At 34.8% G+C, this 7,466-nt stretch overlaps 1 protein-coding gene across 1 annotated transcript in view; it reads left to right on the forward strand.

The window, feature by feature from the left end:
- LOC105618005 (carbonic anhydrase 2) overlaps positions 1–7,466 on the forward strand; it is a 16,082-nt gene that overhangs the window by 6,121 nt on the left and 2,495 nt on the right. Inside the window, exons 2-5 of the mRNA XM_012199543.1 lie at positions 1,262–1,462; positions 3,450–3,571; positions 5,361–5,456; positions 6,709–6,823. Of these exons, the coding sequence (XP_012054933.1) occupies positions 1,262–1,462; positions 3,450–3,571; positions 5,361–5,456; positions 6,709–6,823 (534 nt within the window). The remainder of the gene's footprint in view (positions 1–1,261; positions 1,463–3,449; positions 3,572–5,360; positions 5,457–6,708; positions 6,824–7,466) is intronic.

Consider the following 7,466-nt stretch of genomic DNA (forward strand, 5'->3'; position numbering starts at 1 on the left):
TATTAGTATTATTACTATAATTAAATTATTTTAAATTTTTACTTTTTTTACTTTTATTATTATTACTTACGTAGTAGTTATTATTATTTATTATTATTAGTTAATTTATTATTAGTAGTATATATATATATATATATATATATATATATATATATACATATAAAATCTCTTTCATTTTTTCTTATATAGAACTTCATAAGTTTGCATGTAATATGATGAAACGAATCAAAATTAATTTAATTCCGTGAATTTAATTGAATTCTGATGACGATTAATTGACTCCAACTTCGAGTCAGGTAATTACGAGGTCATCACGTGTTATAATGCTTGTTTATGTGATTCGCACAAATATATTATATTACATGATGACCTCATAATTAAATGTGATTTCGCGGAAATCAGTGATGGTTCGGATGTTACAAATATCATTATAGCATTAATTAATCGATCAATTTGTTTAATTTATGTGTTAATTCTTTTTAGCACTCTCAATCTTTCGAATGTTAAAACGGCGTTCAACATCTATAAATTACAAAGCAAACAAACGGCGTTGGAATCACGTGCCTCAATAAAGAAAGATTAATGTCGACACGTGACGCACGTCGCCAGATATACACGAGATTATTATAATATGCTTGATCAACTCTTTTTTGTTGTCGAAATTGACATTCAGTCTAATATCCACAGATACTAATTTTTAATAACATTTTAAATTTATTGAATGTATAATAAATTATATATAATTTCGACACAGCCTTCATGCTATGAATTATTTTTAAGTCGCTTATTGCCTCGTTAAATCATAATATAATAAATATTATTCTTGCAAATTATTCTCATTGCGCATTAAATAGAAAGAACAGACTTTATATAGTAATGAAGGTAGTCCATGTAGACCGGAATTTCGATAAGTGTAAACTTGAATCTATTATCAGCACGTGACGTGAACTGTGATAAAGAGTTTGTTTCTTGTTCAAGAGCTTGGCGTGCGAATTTTCTTCATTTGTTTAAGCTTGAGTTAAGCTCATATCATCGAGTAGTATTATCTTGTTATCACGATATACGCGTGCCATTCTTATCGCAATTTATATTCATGAATTGATTGTAAGCGATTATAAGAAAAAACACACAGATTGTCTATCTTATGTCCGCTCTTCTTATCACCAAATTCGTTGAAATTCATTGCTTGCGTATTAATCCTCATTATCCGATTAATATTAATGTAATCTAATTTTTTTTTAATTTTTAATGTATGTTGCAGGACCTAGCACGTGGGTAACGAAATTCCCCATGGCAGCCGGATCCAGGCAGAGCCCGGTAAACATTGAGACCAAGCGAGTGGAATCCGATCACGAGGCTTTAAGTAGCAAGCCTCTGCGTTGGAAATATCCCGCCACAGCATCCAGGAAGTTGGTCAATCCCGGTTACTGCTGGCGGGTGGACACCGATGGCGAGGGCACATGTGAGTATCGCAATTTAGAATCTCGCGAAATCTCCTTCTATCTTTTTTTTTTTTCACCTCTTTTCTCTTTTGCCTTCTGCGATTAATATTTATACGATTTATGATTCGCGGCACGAACAATATCCAAAAAACATCGCTATTATAGATACACAGTATTGGGTTGTCCGGAAAATTCGTGCCAATTTTGAAGGAAAATTGAAACGCAGAAGATTTAAATTTTAGTATACATTTATTAAATTATATAGGTTAGTCGGCACGAACTTTCCGGACAATCCAATATAATTTAAGAATGTATTGAATGTTTTTTAACAAGATAAAAGAATTATAAAAAAATTACTTTTTTTCTATATATTGTGTTTGAAAGTATAATATTATATAAAAAGTTTTTGGCAATTTAGAAGCTGTTTTCAAAAAAATAATTAAGATGAAATTATAAAAATGTCATTTCAATCAAAATTGTATTGTTAAATGTAAATATTATCCTTAGTCAACTATTTCATCTATATATATATTTATTTTTTTATATGGAAAGTATACATTTCCAATTCCACTTTTTGCAGATATGATATATATTATACATCCTTATATTATACATCCTTAATGACGATTGATGACGATCATGAGGTGATTAACACTTCATAAATACGAGCGAACAAATTTTTTTACAAGGGCAAATCTAAAGCTGCGGTCTAAACTTTGAATTGCAGATCATCGCGGCTACAAAGTGCGACGCGTTGCGAAACCATCGCGTAGCGACGTTTGTAATCCAGTGATGGAGTGATTCAATATAATTTTAGATGATTGTGTTCGTGATACTCGATCTCGCATTCCATCTTAAGTGTATTTCTGTAAACATTAATGTTGGCAACGGTAGTGAATCGTGTGATTAAAGCCGTTAAATTCGTAGCTTTTGTAGCGAGTCATATAAAGGAGCTCTCTTTCCGCATGAATACGTTACACAATACTTTTTATTAATTTCGTGCATCATGCACGTTACATAAGGAACGAACGCGATGCGATTTGTTTTGTCACGGTGTTATGTATTCCGAAATTACATGCGGCTATAGGAGAATTCTCGCGCGACTATATCCGATCTCATATTTCGTTACAAAGGTTTCACTGTCGACTTCGTGCCACTTAGGGAGGGCTTTTACCTTCGCTGACTACTCGGGGGGGGGGGGGGTGTATTCGAAATGAGGACGACCGTGCCGTGGTGCATTATGTGTATTCATATGTGGTGTGCACGAAGCGGAGCAGAACGTTCTATACAACAATATGTGACACAAAACAATAGATAGAATATTGCGATAATAAAGTCACGATGTCACTTCGTAGACACTCGCTACAAGCAGAGACTTTTCGAGGAATTCAACATACAAAAATTTTACTTTAATAATATTCCAAATTGCAAAATAAGAGGGAGAATAGCAATACTAATCTTAAAATATATAATTTTTCTAAAGCGACATGTTTTAAATTTTTTTTTTTTTTTTTTTAGTATCTGAAATAATTTTCAGAGTTCACATAATACATCTCATAATATATCAAAGTTTTTATCACACCTGCTGTACATAATAATTTTAGAGTCTTATTTACACTCGGAAAATTCTGCGAGAGAGAACGTAGACTTGGCGCTCCGAATTTTCTCTAACAATTTATTATCGTAGTCTAAACAGAGGCGAGACACAAAATAATAAAATACGTCGTGACGCAAATAAGTCACGCGGTACAAATGCAATGATCTTCTCTCGTTATAGCTCTCGTCCGCGTGGTTTGGCTAATCAAGCGTATCCTGTAATAAAGCGGTCTGTGCCACTAGCCTGACGTTACGTCCGTTCGTGACTCGAAGAACCGTGCTCCGAAAATTTCCACGTTTACGTGGATCCAATTTAGACGTTTACCCATTCATTCGCATCTTATCTCGCAGTATTATCATATTGTATATATCATCTAATATTATATCTCGATTTTTTTTTGTTATCGACAGTTTTGAGCGGCGGACCGCTGATGGACGACGTCTACAAACTAGAGCAATATCACTGTCACTGGGGATGCAGCGATTCCAGGGGATCCGAACATACAGTTGACGGACAAGCCTTCGCCGGAGAGGTACAAAACATTAGTAATGGAATATAATATCTCTTCCCAAAGCGTCGCCTTTATTCGCACCTTTGGAACCGTTCGCTCGGCTAACTAGATTTTAACGACTCCAACGAGTGCAATTATCCCAATGATAGCCAAAAGCAATTATTAGCAGTTTATTAGCAATCCAGTCACATCGAGTATGATTCACTCTTTGCGATCATCCACGGAGCTTATGACATCGACCTTGTCCGAGAATCGCCGTGTGCGATTTATTAGCACGATCATTTTACCGAGGATAAACCGAGGCTCTAGTCTTAGTTATTAGTCGCCCACAACACTGTTATGAGCGATGCGAGAAAGATGGCTCTTTTTTGCGGATATAAATAAAACTTGATGAAGTGTGCAAGCGCGGTACAGAGACTCTAATTACTAACAGATATACATTAATAATATAATTACGCGGACATCTCAGTTATCTCATAAATAATACGCTATTATCGTCATATACGTCGCATTGATAGAATGCGATGTGTCAAAGATTTTTTTTTATGTTCTGGCAGCTGTACGTGCAGTTCACCACAAAGCCGCGCTTTTATCGGTTTGCGACTAAGGAAAAAAAATAACAAACGCTCGGAGGTGAAACGATAATGAACATTATCATCGAAATTGCCACTCGTGTGCGCGAATAATAGCTGACTCGCGTAACGACATATGCGCGTTTGACATCGAAAGAATTCTTGAACAAACACCCATTCATGAATTGTAAAAAGGATACTAATAATTAACCGACAGAAAATTGCGTATTTCCTGAACACTCTTCTCGATATGATTCCGGGATGGACGAGCTTATCTCGAAAGTTTGATCTTGTTATCTCACGAGCGTAAAATACATTCGATTTTGCTCAACTCGCGATTAAGTCATTATTGATTATGTAATCAAATATGCGGCAATCAGGTCTCTAATCTATTATGAATAGTTGACTTCAACCTGCTGTCAGAAAAGATCAAGAAAATATTGATAACTGTCTGATGTATGGAAAATTTCTTTGATATACAATATACGTAATAGATATAATCGTCGACATTGTTTAAGATTATGCGTCTCGAATACGAATTCAGATGCGAAACTCCTTTCCTGAACGATTTCGACTTCTTTTGGAATGCAATGCACTGCTTAATAGGCGACTTTCCGGCCTGAACTCAATGTTAATTTAAACAATCCAATCTTAAACGCATTAGTGAATCAATTGATTATCGTAATGACTTCGCATTGAAATACTACGCACGTCTTCCCTTCCTTCGGATGCGCTCCTTCTTAGTCAGGAAGTCTTGCGACGCAACGTTCCTTCCATCGCGAGACTCTACATGGTGATATAAACTATTCGCTCATAACGATTCCGCATCTGGAAAACCGGGTCGATCGGATGCACGGATATCCGTAGGATTTCAGAAAGAGTTTCTAGATACCGCACTGATTACATAATTTCTCTAACGACTATCCATCATATGCAATTATCATTTATTGATGGAGTTTCTTTGCGATCAAGTGATGTAAATCGCGGTCAAGAAGAATATTTTAAATGTTAAAGCTGTTCGAAACGAGATAAGATATTATTAATAAATGTCAAACATAATCATTGGATTTCTTTGACGATACAAATACAGAAATTGATATTTCTTAATTGGCTATTTGGAGAGATTAAGTACTCGTTAGCTCCAGTCAACCTGCCATTCCGCTCCTCCCTGATTGTCTGCTATTAGACTTAATAGGCAACGATTTAGATTCATTGGAGTGTAAAAACATTGCTTTCAGTTACATCTTGTGCACTGGAATACCAGCAAATACAAAACCTTTGCCGAAGCTGCGAAAGCTTCTGATGGTCTGGCCGTTCTGGGAGTCTTTCTTAAGGTTCGTGTCTTAGTGTTTTATTAGATGAGATTAATATTTAAAAATAATTTATATAATTAAAATAAAATTTCCTTATATACAATTAGAATAAATCTAATTACAACTCTATTTTAATTTATTTACACTAATATAGATATTAAACATAAAAAATTATATTTTTTATCTTAGCTTTTATGGAAAGTGATAGCATCTTGCATCTTAAATATTTAATATCTTCGTCAAATATCATACAAGTATATGTCCGCAGAAACCACACCTCTTCCACTCGGGATTCTAATTCGTATATGAATCTGCCTATAGTTTAAACTTTTTTACATAAAACATAAACTGCACAAACAGAATCCCTATGGAAGTACGCCGCCGATCGTCGATTATATAAACACGAGACACAGGCATAATTACGCCGTCATTGTATCAGACTCGAAACGAGACACGCAAAATGTACGTTTTCGTTAGACGCGTATGTGACGCTATCGTTTGCATTTCGTTTTGTGGCGAAAGAATACCTCGATCGCGTGCAACAGCAATTACCTTCTTCCGCTTTGCACAGCGCTTTGTGTGTCTAATATTTAGGTTGCAGCTGCGCGGCTATCTCGCGATATCTCATGAAGAACGCGAGGGTTCGCAATTGCAAAATTCTATTCGTGCAAATGATACACTTCTCGCCGACGAAGATGCGACATTGCGTTACAAAAACGGACGCGATAATCTTCAGAGAGCAGAAAGATCTCGTGGCACGAACTTTCCTCGCGATGTGCATCACGATTATGTAATGTCGCACTGCTTCGAAATGTTCACGTCGTATAAGAACGTAAGGGAAATACATGTATCGAAGAAAATTTATGTGCCACGTGTAACGGTGACAATGTGCCAGACACAATTCTAAAAATGACATTACGTAATCAACAGCTCAATGTCGAACGTTTTTATCATGCTTATTTGTTCCTCATACATGCAGCTTTGCGGTCATTACAGTCACTATACTTCAAAATATTCGATAAGGGGATTATCTTTTAACTTCGCAATGAATTCTTGAGCCTGTTAACGATTCGCTAAATTTATTTTTTTTAGAAAATTATGTAGAAGTTTTAGAACTTAGATTTGGGATATGCGATATCCTTTTTATCGATCGGAAGATTTAATTGGGAATAGTTAGAGTTTCAGAGAGAACGGCTTGAGTATGTCTCAACCACGCGAAAAAGCGTATCCTTATAATCGAAAAGAAAGAAAAGTGAAAGAGATTTGCTTCTAGGTCGGCAAGACTCATGAAGAAATGGACAAGATTGCGCGATTGTTGCCGTATGTTTCGCACAAGGACGAAGTTGTAGGAATTACGGAACCTATCGATCCCGGTAAACTTCTTCCTGGTAAGTTACAACCAAATGATCGTCCGGGTAATTTAGTGATCGTCTCTTTGATCAAATATTCCGTCTACTCGTCGATGCATAGTGTTTGTGATATATGTTCTTGTTATTTCTCCCGTAATATTCAATTGTAGTTTAAATCTATTTGTGCAAGTTAATCGAATCGAATCAATCTTAACGTAGTCTACAGTTATCTTAACTTATTAATTAATTTGAACAAAAAACAGCTCTGATGGACTGCGACATCAGAAATTAGAAAGTGAAATTCTTTCCATCTTATCTGTCCAATTTATTTGTATATATAAACATTTATACATATATTATATATACACGGAAAAAAACACAGCTGAAAACTTTACTGATTCAACAAATCTACAGTCGTAATATACAGACAGTTAATTTTCATATTAAAATAGCAAAGTTGACAGCTGAATAACATTAATGATTTGTTAAACCATCAAATCTTCTTAGTTCTCGATGTTGAATTCATGTAATAAATTATAGGTTTGCTGTATCATCCAATTAATTTTTTTCCGTGTATTATTTCTAAATATATAAAATATAAAATACTTACAATAATGTATAATATTTTTCTATTATGTATTATACACATATATATATATATATATATATATATATATATATA

The sequence above is a fragment of the Atta cephalotes genome (assembly GCF_000143395.1).
Source record: "Atta cephalotes unplaced genomic scaffold scaffold00015, whole genome shotgun sequence".
In the NCBI taxonomy this organism is placed as follows: Eukaryota; Metazoa; Arthropoda; class Insecta; order Hymenoptera; family Formicidae; genus Atta; species Atta cephalotes.